This window comes from Peromyscus maniculatus, chromosome X (genome assembly GCF_049852395.1).
Source record: "Peromyscus maniculatus bairdii isolate BWxNUB_F1_BW_parent chromosome X, HU_Pman_BW_mat_3.1, whole genome shotgun sequence".
Lineage (NCBI taxonomy): Eukaryota > Metazoa > Chordata > Mammalia > Rodentia > Cricetidae > Peromyscus > Peromyscus maniculatus.
The window spans coordinates 99,068,202-99,083,633 of NC_134875.1; the positions used below are offsets into that span (position 1 = coordinate 99,068,202).

The 15,432-nt window shown below is 35.8% G+C and overlaps 1 protein-coding gene across 15 annotated transcripts in view; it reads right to left on the reverse strand.

The window, feature by feature from the left end:
• The window catches only part of Dmd (dystrophin), a 2,251,111-nt gene that overhangs the window by 49,196 nt on the left and 2,186,483 nt on the right, over window positions 1-15,432 (reverse strand). For 8 of the 15 annotated variants that reach the window (XM_076562037.1, XM_076562042.1, XM_076562041.1 and 5 more), the window contains 6 exons: window positions 13,576-13,687; window positions 11,603-11,739; window positions 10,874-10,912; window positions 5,735-5,800; window positions 4,631-4,696; window positions 1,718-1,876 (listed from right to left, as the gene is read on the reverse strand). In XM_076562037.1, the coding sequence (XP_076418152.1) occupies window positions 1,718-1,876; window positions 4,631-4,696; window positions 5,735-5,800; window positions 10,874-10,912; window positions 11,603-11,739; window positions 13,576-13,687 (579 nt within the window). The remainder of the gene's footprint in view (window positions 1-1,717; window positions 1,877-4,630; window positions 4,697-5,734; window positions 5,801-10,873; window positions 10,913-11,602; window positions 11,740-13,575; window positions 13,688-15,432) is intronic. The other 7 variants (XM_016006036.3, XM_016006039.3, XM_016006040.3 and 4 more) reach the window with 4 other exon arrangements.

The following is a 15,432-nucleotide window of genomic DNA, read 5'->3' on the forward strand; positions in this document are numbered from 1 at the left end:
TTTGATAAAGATTTAGTATGAATGACTACAAGTTATTATTTACTAATTATTATTAGTGACTGTTCCCAATAAAATAGAAGAAGAGGTATCTTGGTTTTCATTCCTACTTTTACAAATACAGCTAAGTAAACAAAGCTATCATTAATCTGTCCCATTAATCTCTCCACACATATATAATATTATAGCTTTACTGGTGGTCACGTGATCTCCATGCTATATTATTATGTTTATATCATGCATCTCCTCTCTCTCTCTATATATATATATATGCATATATATATATATATATGTATATATATATATATATATATAAAATGTTTCACAAAACATTTCCTGAGTAGTGAAGTATTATCTTTGTGGTAGGTACTACTATAGGAACAAGATGTTGATCACAGAATAGCCAGAACTGAAGGAGGTACAGACAGTGATGGATAAAAGGGCAAACTGTCAAAGAGTTCTCTGGGCAAAAACTAAAGTGATATAGGCTGAGAGCAAGCTTGAACATGAGCCAGAAAGTAGAGGAAAACAAAATAAAGACACTGGCTACAACAACATGTTCAGTACACAAGAAGGCGAAGTTGACAAAAGCAAGTTAAGAGAAAAGAGTGGAGGGTTTGAATGCCCCGCTGAGATACAGAAATCCAATCAAGTAAGAATGCCATAATAGGTTTTGGTTCTGGAAAGATACACAAGTAGTCAGTGCAGAGGATTTATTGGGGAAATGGGCAAGAAGCTCAAGTGAAGCTAACTTGATAAAGAGCTGTGGCCAGAGGTCAGGGGTATTAAGAGCTGCAAGGCTAGTAGTAGCAGCAGCGGGACTAGATGAATGGCCGTCTGCTTTTTCCTGCTCAGGGCACTGGTTCTCAAATACCATGTGTTGTCTAGATTAAGAGGTCTTGCTGCCTTGGGCTAGCCAAAAGAGATGAAAGTACTTAAGTGCTACAAATTTGAGCAGTCTGGCCTTTCAAGACCTGCCTGGTGGCACTGTCTTTAGAAGACCACACTGTGGATTACAGGTGACTATGAGAAAAGGTTCCCTTAACCAAGGTACCTGTGACATAGTAAATGTAAAACAGAAGGGAGAGGCCAGTGATTTGTATTACCCTGATACCACACAATACTCCACATTCTTAAAATTTATCTGCTCTAGTCATCATGAATTTTCTTTTGGCTTTTCCTTTCTTTTTTCTTTTTCAACAATTGCATTTTTTTACAGGTAATGGCTAACAACTGGAATTGTCTACCTAATCTGCTATGAAGCTGAACAAAAGTAATAACTTCTGCACTTGATGATGAAAAATAAGAGGAAATACTGTTCCCAAATATGACAAAGCCAATGAATCTACTTCCTTAAATGTTTATGGTAGTATGACCAAGCGCATGTAAAATTTATATAACCATAAATTAAATTTGTTGCTTTTTATTAAATTCTATGCTCAAATACAAATATATCAAAACCTATGGAACACATGCAACAAACCCAATGCCCCCATTAGCATTAATCCCTTCCCACCTAAATTAGGAGTTATTAATCATGCTCTATGGCACTCATTTTCTTCTTTCAGACAAAAAGGTGTGAATCTGCAAAAGGAGCTAAACAGATTATTTTAGCAAACAGTAAGACATCGAATGGCTACGTGAAGATTCCTGGCGCTTTTCTCTGTGGGCAAGTGTATGCACTCTGCTTACCAATGACAAAGCTACAAAGAAAACTCACCTGTTTTCTTCCTCAAGATCTGCTAGGATTCTCTCTAGCTCCCCTCTTTCCTCACTCTCTAAGGAAATCAAGATCTGGGCAGGACTACGAGGCTGGCTCAGGGGGGAGTCCTGGTTCAAACTTTGGCAGTAATGCTGGATTAACAAATGTTCATCATCTCTGGAAAATAAAATCAAAGGTTTTGGTTTTTCCACCCCCCTTATTTTGTTTTGGGGCCAGGGACTCAGGTGTGTATTTGAAAATAGAAACATTGCTTTGCTCTCAATAATTAGTTAGACCTTTCATTAGGTATTATCGAGGTTGTGCTCTACCAATCTATGGATGGATAGTTTAAAGTGTTTCTTTTTCAAAAATCCACCTGAAACTTACTGGCCTATTTACACAGATAAATGAAAGGTAGAATTACAGAAATACTGGGAGTCTATATTATCACTTTAGACTGTTATTAACTAATAAGTATTAAAAAATAACAATGGCCATTTAATGCTTTTGCTTCTAAGCCTGTCAAGATAATCTGTTCATTAGCCATGCTACTGATACTGATTGGGAGGGAGGAGGGAAACACAGTTCTTAAAATAGGAAATAATATCTTCAGTGGAAGGCCCAAACTGGAAAGCGCTGCTTCAGCAAGCTAATTTTAACTTCTAGGTCTCAGAGGTGGGATGATAACAATAATTAACCTGTGGATAAATGGTTGTTTTAATTACTGTTTAGATATAAACACAAAAATTGAGGGGGGGAGACATTAAGGTGACTGATTAAAAGAGGATAAGAACCACTCATTCCTCAGACTAAATCTTAAGCATCATTTTTTGTTGTGGGGCAGGGGGATGGCATATTGTGAGAGGAAGTTGTAGTCTCCTGGAAAGAAGGAACTTTCTAATAACAGTCAGGAGAAATTACTTTAAGAATGAAGTGCTCTAAGTTTTTGAAAACTCCATTTTACCTCCAAGTTCGAGGAACTTCATTTTCTTCTTGATGAGACACTAAAGCTCTTTGTTTCTGGTTACATATCACTAAGATGATGTGTGTATACTACCTTTTGCATAGCCACTTAATTTTGTTTTTCAAGAGGGAATTTCTGTATAGCCCAGGCTGGCCTTAAACTTGCAACCCTTCGGTCTCAGCCTCCTGAGTGCTAGGGTTAAAGTCATGTGTCTTCATGCCTAGTATGCCATATGCACCTAGTTCTCAGTTTTAAATGAACAAGTCCGTAGGAAAATGCTCCCATGGCTTCCATTTTTGGTCCATGAAACCAGATTAGTGATGGAGATGTTATCAATTAACTAATTATTGGAGGTTTGGGATACATCACAGTGAGTGACTACTTGCCTAGCATGCATAAAGCCCTGAGATCAATCCTTATTGTCACAGAATAATGATAATAATGAATATGATTATTACTGGCATTAAAAAGAAACATTTAAATGAAATCAGCTGATCCATCAAAACTGTTCCTAAATAACATGATATTTTGCTAAGCAACAGAGTGAAAATGGATTGCATGTCCTCAGAATGAGCTAAAGCTGAATTTTGTTGTAAAATAAAACAGTCACGGCTTTATCACATAGCTAATTTATTATTACCCTCCTCAAATTCTGAAATTTTATTGCTAGGATTTCCCACATTTAACTGTGACCTATAATTGTAGTTAAGCTTTCTTCCTATTCCTTTGGCAGTTCCATGACTGCCAGAGACTGTCATATGGATAGAATCTAAATTACTGTGGAAGTATTAGAGCATCTTTAATATAAAAAAGAGGAAGCCAAAGAAGCAAATCATTCAAGCCTTTACACTGAGTTGGTTCTTTAGCTACTCACTTTCCTGTTGAAGATCACATAATGGCATCATAGTTTTAATTGGGAAAAGGATATCTGTTTGAAGTAAATGACTGCGTGTTGACTTCTCTCTCATTACATTGGTCTCCTCTATGTACTACATAATATGGAATTCAATAATTATATAGAAATCTCACTTTCATACAATTTCTCTTCGCTTAATCCTTATGAAGGCCCCTTTCTCATCTGAGCAAGACACGGGGTTCCCATACAAACTACATAGGATAACTTTATCACGCTTCCATTTGCTTTTTCTCCAAGATAAGATTACCTTGCCATGTCTTAACAAATTAAAAGGATCACTGCACTTTGACTAAATTTTTTTCTCTCCATATTATTTGTTCAGTTAGTGGATCCTCTATTTCCTCCATATCCTCACTTATCTTCCTCCTTAATCAACATCTACTTGGACCATTGTAATATTCCTTTGTGTTCTGTACTATGAGCACTACCCTAAACTGTTGATGATGCCTCTGTTTTGGAGCCAAGTGGGTTCTTGGCCATTTGTAACAAGAATATGTCTCCTTAAAGTTTGACCAAGCTGGTTTATCGCTCCACTGACAAACTGAGACCTGCATTTGTCTTCCCTCATCTGGGAACACTTCACAAGACTGCTTTACTATATGATGCTAAACCACAACAATCCAATGAAGAAAAATGCCGACCTAACTTAGTATATGGGAATAGCAATTCTAGATCAAGTTCACATTTTCACTTCCCATGAGTGGAAGAAATCCTACTTGGTTATTACTCTCAACTGTCATCTTATTCCTTATTCCAGTGTGGTCAAAGATTAGCTTTGATATAAGTGTTTGGAATCAGTAATTTGTAATCATATGGCATTAAATAAATGTAAGTAATGAAATATTTTTTGCTATTCTGAATTAATGCTTGTATTTGTATGAGCTCATTCTGTGCCAGGTTTTAAGAACTAAAGAAAAAAGTCAATGAATGGCTCTTTGAAAGATCGAATGAATATGATGCTAATTCCTATATCCTGTACTATCCTACCTCTGAATCCCTCAAAGCAATTTAATTGTCAGGAACATTTTGTAAAAAGAGATGGGATACTTACATGCTCTCATTAGGAGAGATGCTATCATTTAGATAAGATCCATTGCTGTTTTCCATTTCTGCTAGCCTGATAAAAAACGTAAAAGCTCATTAAAAGTTATGTGACTTCTCAGAATCTATTCAAGACCTATGCGAACATTCCTGAAAACTAAAGAATAACTCATGGCAAGAGGAGAAAGGAATCCTTCAAATTAAAGGATGTGTGTGTTGTCTTAACCAGTTGAAGCAGCTAGCTAGTTAGTAGCTTTGCACTGTTAATGTAAAAACTATGGGAAGCTGTATTTTGTTGCTGTTTTGTTTGAGATCAATCTTCCTTTCACTGAGAACCAGCCTTTGTTTTCAGAAGAAAATCTTCCCTAAGAGCAAATTACACTAAGAGCACCTTACACTACCCCTTGTCTTTTAAGACAATTAGTGCCTTTCACTGATGATAGACGTATATAGCTAGTTAATGCTTGCCACAACGGATGAGCATGTCCAGTAGTCAGGATGTTGATAAAGGATGGATTCACATTAAGTGTTCTATGTGTTCTGTCACCAATTTAATAATAAAGCCTTTGACAATCAGAAAAAGTTGAATAGCCTTATTTAACAAGCACCAGGTATAATTAGTAGTTCAGTGTTTAGGAATAAAAGTTATCTCATATATAAAGAAGGTAGTACAGAAAGGTCCAAGAGTTAGGAAAGTTGTTATCTTCTTAAAGTACATCAAATAAATGAAACACAAATAAAAGGCCAGAGCTTTCACATTGCTTAGGTAACACAGTATTATTTCTCCCCAGATTAATATCTAGTCTAGGAGTTTTTTAAGGAGGTTAGAAGACTTCTAAGCCAATTTAGCAAATGTATTCAGAATATAAAACACAACAAATCTACCAGAAATGTTGAAAGGCCAGGGTTAAATAAGTGTTCTGGACCCATGCTGTTGCTGGTATCCAAAACCTACATGCAGTAGAATGGCATGCACGTTAGAGGGCAAGGTGATTAGTAGAAATCAGAAATGATTGAGGAAGAAAGAAAATATTTGTTCCCAATTATTATAGGTTAGCTTTCCTTGGTTAGTTATTTCAACCAATATTTGCCTGGCATTCAACTAGTCTCATACCTGCTAGCATAATGTTCAATGCGTGAATGAGTATCATCGTGTGAAAGCTGGGGGGACGAGGCAGGCCTATAAGGCAGAAAATGTGATTAGTCATAGATACCATCCATTAATGGAGAAAAAGACCCCACCACACACTCATGTTATATACATGGCCTAGAATGACTTTATTCCAAGCCTATGGATAATGCACATGTAGGTGCTCCTGTATATATGACAGCATCAAGTATTTTAAGTTGAGATTTGAGAGATGATTTCTGCTTTTCCTTAAAAGCCATAAAGATAAAAGAAAAACTCTCTAGAATGCTTTAATTGCAAAAAAGGTACAGGGGGAAATCTACATAGCATTACTTTTAGCTTATACATCCTTTTAGCTTATAAATTTTCATATACTGGAGTTCTGAGGCTGTTTTAGTACTATGTGGTTTAAAACTGGAAACAGCTTACACACATCTATGACATTGATTAGCATCTTTGGGTTGAATGGAAACTATGTTTCCTTATTATATTTACAGTCAATAATTTTAGTTCCAAGGAGGCTACTCCATTCTAATACTTCTTAAAATTCTATGTACCAAAACAGCTACAGAAGGAATCTATCTACCAATTTAACAGTAGTATTATGCTAGTATGTTACAGAAAAAAAAATAGAGTGACTCAAGATCATATAAGCCTTTTTAAAAAGAATATCTAATTCAGTAAGATGTCATGGTATGTACAATAACTCTTACTGAGGCTAGTGTGCTCACAAATCCAGACAGGCAAACAAGAGGAAAGAGTGAGCATGAACTCTGTAGGCAAAATCAAAACACACCTTTCTCAGTAGACAGGGTAGGATTTTGGTAGGGTTAACTTTTTCATACTTCATATCTGATCTATTCATTGGAATTTTTATATCTTTTGGGTTAACCGTACCAAAAAAAAATTGTTCCCAAAACCAGTTTGGACTTGTGCTTTTTGTCTTATAATAGGATAAGAATGTCTCTCCTGACACAGAAAGGACTTAGGGAAAGAAAGGCGTGAACCCCAAACCCAGCAGGACTATACTCAGGGAGGCCTGTGCCTTAGCCTAATACCCAAACAGCAGTCAAAGACTTGGTCTGAACATGTGTGTGTGTGTGTGTGTGTGTGTGTGTGTGTGTGTGTGTGTATACACACACACATATATATATACATATATGTGTGTGTATATATATATATATATATATATATATATATATATATATATATGAAGATGAGTGTATATCTACTGCTAGGTTTGCATAGAAAATGTGCTGGAAATTTCTATTTTTAATAAAAAACACTGTGGTAAGATAATTACAACAACACACTTAAACAAACACAGGCCACTGGATGCCTTCCTTGAGAGATAAAGGTCTTATCATATTGGGAGGTCAAATGTAAAATATGAGACCAGTGTTGTCTAGGTCAAGTGTAAAATATGTTTACATTTTCATGTGAACACAAAAGAGACAAGTATACAACTTATTAGGCAGATCCAAAACCTCCCATGTGAAGCTTCACTGTATTTTTGGAGATTTAATCTGCTATTTTTATAGAATTTTGGAATAGTTTATTACTATAAAGCTTTGTTTTGAAATCTCCACTACAAATAAAGACAATTTAATGCTTGGATTGTTTGGCTTGTAAGTATTATCTTCTGAAATAGATCAGTCCATGTATATATATATATATGAAAATATATATATCATATATATATATCATATATATATTTTCATATATATATATTATAAGCTAAAACCTACCATCGAGGAAAATGTATTAGTAGTATTTTCCATTATAATAGTTGCTACAGTGGTAGTGTACAGAAAAAGGAAAGCAAACACAAGATCTTCAAAACTTTACCAGAAGTGGGCACCTAAATCCAAAGCATTAATGTAATCGTACACAAAAGTCTTATATGGAGCTGTACTTCTTAGCCTCCAGAAATTTCACATTAATTTTCTATTAATGTACACAGCACCTAGTGCACCTAGTGCATCACGCATAAGTACATGAACTTGTAATAGTCAGTAATCTGAACAAGTACAAGAGGTACTTGTGCCGGGCGGTGGCGGCGCACACCTTTAATCCCAGCACTCAGGAGGCAGAGCCAGGCAGATCTCTGTGAGTTCGAGGCCAGCCTGGTCTACAGAGCGAGATCCAGGAAAGGTGCAAAGCTACACAGAGAAACCCTGTCTCAAAAAACAAAACAAAACAAACAAACAAACAAACAAAAAGGCACTTGCTAAACCAGAAAACAAGCCAAAAGAAAGTGCTGGTCAGAGTAGAATAATTTCAAAACCAAGAATTAGTAAAAATTACTCCAAAAAATAAGACAAGTATAAAGCCTCCAAAAAGCACTTTCAAAGAAAGATAATAAAATGGCTCCTGCTTCCTGCTTTGTAAATACAGAGGAATACAACGACTAGGACCATTTCCGATTAATCCTAAGAATCCATTTGGCCAATGCCATCTTATGAATGCATGTAAAAATTCCATGAGTAAGTTCTCATTAGTTAGATTTCAAAACAGAGGAGCTCCACATTGCTAGACTGCCTTGATTGTGGATAAACAAAATGAAAGGTTGGATTCAGTTTAAAATACTATGACAGATACAAAGAAACAAGGGTTTTGTCTAAGAAAAACCAAAAGATCTGTATCTCTGGGAGCTTTCCAAGTCTGTGTTTCACATAAAATAGATTAAATACCACTATTGTCATAAGAGGTTGTTATCAAATATATTTTTACAAAACAAAACATGTACCTAATTCTTCTGCTTGAATAGGACAGCTTTACAAAAGATTTTTCTATGTTATTAGAAAAGTGTGAGTAAAAAGTAATAAAATTACAGTATTAAAGAAAGTACAGACTAGCATGCTGGGTTTGTTTTCTTCCTCCAAATTAGAACTTCCCACTCTTTTTGAATAACCTAGCCAACTTTTCACAAAAAGGCAACCAAAGAGTATGCTTTAGTTGCTACAAAAGATATTTTATTAAATAACGTCATGGATTTTTAAAGTGCTTCAATGTTTAAGAAAGATAAACACCCTCCATTTAAAAAGAAGAGGGATTCTATGAGCAAGGACATCAAAATCATGATGGGGAATCCTACAGAGACAACCGAACCAAACTAGTGGGAACTCATGAAATTTAGATCAACAGGTGTGGAGCCTGCATGGGACTGGACTAGGCCCTCTGCATAGCGAGACAGTTGTGTAGCTTGATCTGCTTAAGGGGCCCCCTGGCAGTAGGATCAGAATCCATTCCTAGTGAATGAGCTGGCTTTTTGGAGCTCACTGCCTATGATGGGACACCTCGTACAGCCTTGAGGCAGGAGGAGGGGCCTGGACCTGCCTCTACTAAATGTACCTACCTTCTTGTAGAAGGGAATGGGGTGGGTTGGGAGGGGGAGGCTGGAGGAGGAGGGGGAGGGAAGAATGGGATCTTTGATTGGTATGTAAAATGAATTAAAATTTTTTCTTAATAAAAATAAATAAATAAAAGAAGTTACTTGAACCCAACTGTGACAATTTCTCATTAACTTATATTGTAGCTTCTCCATTCCTTTCAAGGAACTGTTTTCTGTTACTTTTAGTCAAGCATTAAAAAATTTTTTTTCTTAATCCTAATTTTTCAGGCTTCTTCCCTGGTTAAACTTCCTCTAACAGAGTAAATCTATCTACTTGGTAATCTCAGGACTTCATTAGATCAAGTTTCAAAATTTCATAGTTATGAAAGCTTCTAACTTCTATAAACAAAATACTCAGGTTGGGGAAAATAATTACTATCATTCAAAAAACAAATTGATTTAGTAACTTCTTAGATTATTTAAGAATTAGGAAAAAGACAATGCACTATTTTTAAGTATGATGTCTCAAAAGGAAATGGCACAATAATGTGGGACTAAACAAGAAAAGTCTTCTACTTCCTTTGGCTAATAAATACATAAAATATATCTCAATTAATAGCTTATATTTGTCTCATATCTTTTGAAAAAATTATATTCAGTTAAATTAGATGGTAGGATAATATAAAAATCAAATAAATTAAATTCTTAATAAGCCACTCCTTCAAATTAGTTATTTTCCCTTTGTTACAGGATAGTGTTACGAAACATTATATAATTTAATAAGGCATGCTGTAAAACACCAAAACTATTATGAAAACACCACATAACTTTCATGTAGGCATACTTTTTTGCTAATGTACACATCAAAGATCTCCAAAAGATTTCAGAGATTTTATTGTTAAAAGAGGTCTCACTGTGGTACTCAAGCTGTTCTCAAACTCCTGGGCTCACTCAAACAGTTTTCCTACCTCAGCTTCTTAAATAGCTAGGACTAGTTGTGCTTACTACAATACCTAGCTCCAAAATAGTTTTCTAACAATACAAACTGAAATAAATCATTTGTGCATTATTATCTAATATTAGTAGTATTAATAAACAGTAGTAATAGCAAACTTATAGTATACTCCCTCCTTGCTTAAAGCATAAATGTTTATGAACTGAGTATTTTAGAGAGAAGATAAAAATGAGTTTAGCTCAAAAGTCAGAATCCTACATTTGTGAAAATTTGTCAAACAGCATGGCATAACCTACTTTTAAAAAACATCCACACAGTTCACTGAAATTAGTCAACCAAACTCAGTGTCATACTCTAAAATCCATCCTGCTGATTTTTTACTAGTCCAGCAGTAACTGCTTCCAAGGAACACACTATCACCTTCCGGGAGGTCTCCATGTATTACTTCTTGAGAAATATGGCTTTCAAACGCTATTATCCAAATAGGAGGCTCTTTCTTGCCTATATTTAAAAGAATGTCTAAAATATAAACTTGTCTTCCAGGAAGACAGCTAAAACTTGCAGAATTCTTTTCATTTTTATTAGAACTCAGACCAGGACTTCTACTGGCTAGAGCTTCAGCAGAGAGACCTGCAGCCCTACCCAGAATCTCTGTAAGCTGTGATAGGCGGCACGCTCAAGGCCTTAGTGAGAAAACAAATAGAAAAACAAAACAAAACAAAACAGGAAATTAAAATGTCTTTAAACAAAACATAGCAAAATAAATAAATAAACATACAGAGAAATCAAGCAAGTGAATGTTGGTGGCAGCAGTACCCTTAGCAAAAGTACTCACACAGAATCTACTGGCCAGAAGTTGATCAGAGTAACGGGACTGCAAAACAAAAAAATGAGGTGGTGAAGAGACACAGGCAAATTCAGCCGCAACAGAAATTATCAAAAGGTCCAAAGAAACAAAGAAAATCCAATCAAATTATGTATGACTCATGGAAAGCAACAGCCAAATAAGAGTGAAAAGGGAATGAAAAAAGGGAATGAAAAGCAAAACCAACAGCAGTGTGATTGCCATCAAAGTACAGGAAAATATAAGGAATAAGTCTAAAGGAGGCGAAGACATAATCCAGTTGACCAGTAGACTCGTTTCTACTTACTGTGAAAGCATTTCCAGTGACTGGATATTTCTCTCAAGTGGAAAAGAGTGACTAGATATGATCACACAATTAGATACAAAAAGACACATGTCCACTGATTTGTGAGGGAAGAAACTCAAAATGAAATATTGTCATCACTCATCTGTAAACAGTCCCGTATCTCTTAAAAGTCTTAATAAGGCAATTTGAACTATTTTTTTTCTTCCTTTGACTTTTGGAAAAGATAATTGTCAAGGGAAAATGTAATTGAACATCAGCCTGTTTATTTATTTATTTTTTTCAGCTAAAGTAAATCCAAAGAGAGAGAAACTTAAGAGACTGTTTGCATTTGGGAGTGACAGAGGCTCTTTGGCTGGGAGAAGTTCAAATATATGTATCGAATGAAAGTTTGCTGTGCTTCCAACACTACTCACGTTTCCATGTTGTCCCCCTCTAAGACAGTCTGCACTGGCAGGTAGCCCATTCGGGGATGCTTCGCAAAATACCTTTTGGTTCGAAATTTGTTTTTGAGTACCTTGGCGAAGTCACGGACATCTTCTCCAGATGTAGTCTAAAAGCAAAATCATGATGAGAGCAGCTCTAGGAGAGTGCCATTTAAAAACAAATGGACACCTGATCTTCACCTTCATGGCACTTGGTTTGGAACCTGAGCGAATATGGGAAGTATGATCCAAGGCCATAGATTCAAACTTTACTAACTTGGGTGAGTTACCTACATCTATAAAGCATGTATCAGTGGAAAAAGGGGGGCATTAAAGGCTGAGGAGATAGGGCAGTTGACAAAGTGCTTGCCACATAAGCATGAGTTTGGATTCCCAGCAGCCACATAAAAGCCAGGCATGGTGGTATCCATTTGTAACCCTAGCACTGGGGAAATCAGAGACAGGTAGATCTCTAGATCTAATGTACCAGTCAATGTCATCAATCTGTGACTTCTGGGTTCTGTTAAAGACCATGTCTCATACAATAGGGTAGAGAAAGATAAAGACACCAACCTTTAACTTCTGGCCTTCACACACACACACACACACACACACACACACACACACACACACACACACTACAAACACATGTAAACAGACAAAAATAAGTAAAAATTAAGGACAATAAATGAAGTATTCAGGCTATCTACCTATTTGATGATTGATCGTTTATAGAAGACTTAAGGAAAACTTCAGATTTTACTATACTTTTCAGTACTTTAAAACTAATTAGTTGACATTAATATCAGAGTTCACAAATTGAGTATCAGGCAATTCCTAGCATGATGCACCCTCCAACACTGATTACCTTAGTAAGAGGAATAACAGTGAGGAAAACAGTTAAATACTGGGATCACTTGGCGATGGATGAAATCCATGCCCTAAAGGAGAGCAGAGTTCCTGTAAATCTTGCTAAAATACAAATTTTGATCTATAAAACCCAGGCTGGGACCTGAAAGTATACATTCCTGATAAACTCACAGGTGTATTCATGTAGAGTTTTTTGTCTCAGTATAATCACTGAGCTTATGGCCTTGCTATCTCACTAGGGTTTTTCTCAATGCCTAATAGCTAGTGAATGTTTTCCTCAGACATATTAGAAGTTTCTCCACTTCTTACTTATAGAACCTTGGGCAAACATTTTAACCTCAGGATGACAGAGTCCTCATCTGTCAAAGGGGAATAAAAATAACAATACCTGCTGGGTGGTGGTGGTGCATGCCTTTAATCCCAGCACTTTGAGGCAGAAGCAGTCAGATCTCCGAGTTCGAGGACAGCCTGGTCTACCAAGTGAGTTCCAGGACAGCCAGGGCTACACAAAGAAACCCTGACTCGAAAAACAAATAAAAACAAAGAAAAAACCACCACAAAATAATAATAATGAAATAAAAATAAAAATAACAATATATTGCACAAAAAGCTATTTAAGAGGTAAGTACTTACTTAACATGTAAATGAGTTATTAAATATTGTCATATAAAACATATTTTTCAAGTGTCAGTTGTTAGTATGTCACAAAGCCAAAGGTGAATAACAGTGACAGGAGGTGGTATGGTATGCATTTTGAGGAATACACATACCACTTTTCTCCATGTTCAATATGTCCCATGGCCATGAGTCTTCCCTATATAATTGCTAAAGTTGTACAAAAGAAATGTGAAAGGTCCTCCTTACAAACGTGCTAAAAGGAGAAAAACTTATGCATCCCTTCATAGATATTTATCGAGTAGGAATCACATCTGCGGTGTATTAGGACCTGCCTGGTACAGACATAGGCGAGTGGAACTTCAAAACAAATCAAACAAAAACAAAAAACAAAGCTCAGAATTAAACATGACTGGCCATATCCAAATCTAGAATTTATCTCAGGCGAATGAACTCATGTCGGGAGGACATTAACTTACCGGAGTACAATATTCTACCATGGGGTAGTGCATTTTATGGCCCTTTGCCACTCGACCAGAAAAGAAGCAGCTTTGGCAGATGTCATAATTAAAGTGCTTTAGACTTCTGTACCTGATAAAGAACAGAAACAAACACTTATGTACTTCTTCAGCTCATATCCCAGAGAACACTCTAGGAAACCCTCCACCACACTGTCATTTGTAAAACAGAAAGCAGTGCTCATTAGTTCTGCATAGTCAGCAATTCACTTCTGCCGCCAGACTCCTTCGGTGCCTTTCCTACTGTATCAAAACATTTTGGCAGAAAGAGTATCTCATAAACATATGGAAGAAAGAATGAAATATTCAACTCCCATTTAAACTACACTGGAGTTCTTTCAGATTAAATAGCAAAGTATAGGCAAACACCTAGTCTTTTAAAGACCAAATACTCAACTTTGAAAGAACTTCAAAGTGAACGGTTGACATACTGATGCTACCTATTCGCCACAGGGACAAGAGTTTTCTAAAATAATTATCATCACACAATTATACAAATAAAGTTACTCATAAGAAATCTAAATAAGAACTCCAAGCAAAGTAACTCTACCCTTAATTATATACTCTGTAATTGGCTAGAATGATTCATCTTCATGTCAATTAGACAATTTCTTCTCTCCAGAAATTCCTCACCATATTACTCAAAAATGACACCAAAAAAAAAAAAAGCCAACAACAACATTGGATTAAATGAAAGATTTTCTAATTTCTAAGTACTAGTTGGTAAATTTTCCTTCAATCTCAGAATACTATATACTTGTTTCAGTCCTCCTGATTTTTGCCTTCTCAGATAAGAGTCTTAGCCAATTCAAATAAACATATTCTTGATGTCACATATGGGAAAGTGGGAAGAAAAGCTAGCATTTTTTTATTTTTAGATCTCAACCATCATTTCAGAGGGGATAAGGAAGAAAGAGAAGTGCTGATTCTTAAAATAATCTAATTTGATAAAGGCAAAAGAATTGAAGGTTAAAAAAAAAAAGCCCTCTCTTAGGTCCTCCAAAGGACGATTTTTTTTTAACTTTATAAAAATTTCCTCTGTTGTATACAAATCCCACTGGCTCAGGAAGCTGGCTCGGGAAGATAAGAAATAGAATGCAGTCACCTGCAGCTCCCCTTCCAGGACTGGAGCCCCTATAGTATCATTCTCATCTGTCCAAAACCAGGAAGGAAGAAAACATATATTTTCTAAGACTCTGTCTAACCAGGCTTTAGAAACCTCTAAAGCTTTTTTTTTTTTTAAAAAAAAAAAAAGCTGTATGAAATACACAAGGGAAAGCATCAATGATAAAAGAACACTAACATTTAAAAAAAGTCATAGAACACATTTAAGTACAACTAGAAATGAGTATTTCCTTTGGCTGCTAAATGACTTCGGAAGGGGCATAAGCAACATAGCTAGTGTATAATCCTGTTGCTTGTCTTTGCTTTGGAAAGGCTCATATCAATCCAGATGTGTAAGTGCATCATCATTTCAGAATTAGGACTTGGGATTATTATTAGGTTAGTTCATTTAAAAATATCCTACTTCTCCAAATGATTCAGTTGTTTTCCATGTCACTTTAAGAATACCAAAATAATAGTGTGCTATTTCCTATCCCTCTCACCTTTACATTTAAAAGAAATGTTTTCTGTTTTTAGCTGCTTTGTGAATCTCATTTGCTTACATACCTTTTAGTCCCTTAGAATTTCAACAGGACACTATGGAAAGAAGAGAATCAGATTCAAAGAGAAAGAAGAAAGTTCTAGAATGCCTGGAATAATTCCTGTTACTTAAGGGGTAAAAAGAAGCGCTGCCAAGTGAGAAAGAAACGGAGC